Raw genomic sequence first — 239 nt, 5'->3', positions numbered from 1 at the left:
CAGAGTGGCTCTTTTCGCCGCGAATAAGCCGCCAAATAAAACAAAAGAGAGACCAAACAAAAGCCAAACAAATAAATTTATTTATTTATTTATTTATTTGTTTGTTCGTTGGTTGGTTTATTTATTTATTTATTTATTTGTTTGTTGGTTTGTTTTAGGGACTGGGTTCTCGCACCTGGACTTCCAGGGCTACGTGCTGATGAACGAAGAGTTTGCTGCTGCTGTTGCAGCAAACTACT

The 239-nt window shown here is 37.2% G+C and overlaps 1 protein-coding gene across 1 annotated transcript in view; it reads left to right on the top strand.

Moving 5' to 3' along the window:
* Positions 1-239, top strand: part of ETH_00042535 (uncharacterized protein) — a gene marked incomplete at both ends in the record, with an annotated part of 1,656 nt that overhangs the window by 913 nt on the left and 504 nt on the right. The window contains 2 exons of the mRNA XM_013374983.1: positions 3-4; positions 231-239. Of these exons, the coding sequence (XP_013230437.1) occupies positions 3-4; positions 231-239 (11 nt within the window). The remainder of the gene's footprint in view (positions 1-2; positions 5-230) is intronic.

Source organism: Eimeria tenella, genomic scaffold, assembly GCF_000499545.2.
Source record: "Eimeria tenella Houghton genomic scaffold, Eth_scaff2433, whole genome shotgun sequence".
Taxonomy (NCBI): Eukaryota; Apicomplexa; class Conoidasida; order Eucoccidiorida; family Eimeriidae; genus Eimeria; species Eimeria tenella.
The sequence above is the reverse complement of the archived record's forward strand: the minus strand, read 5'-3'. Positions and strand labels throughout refer to the sequence as shown.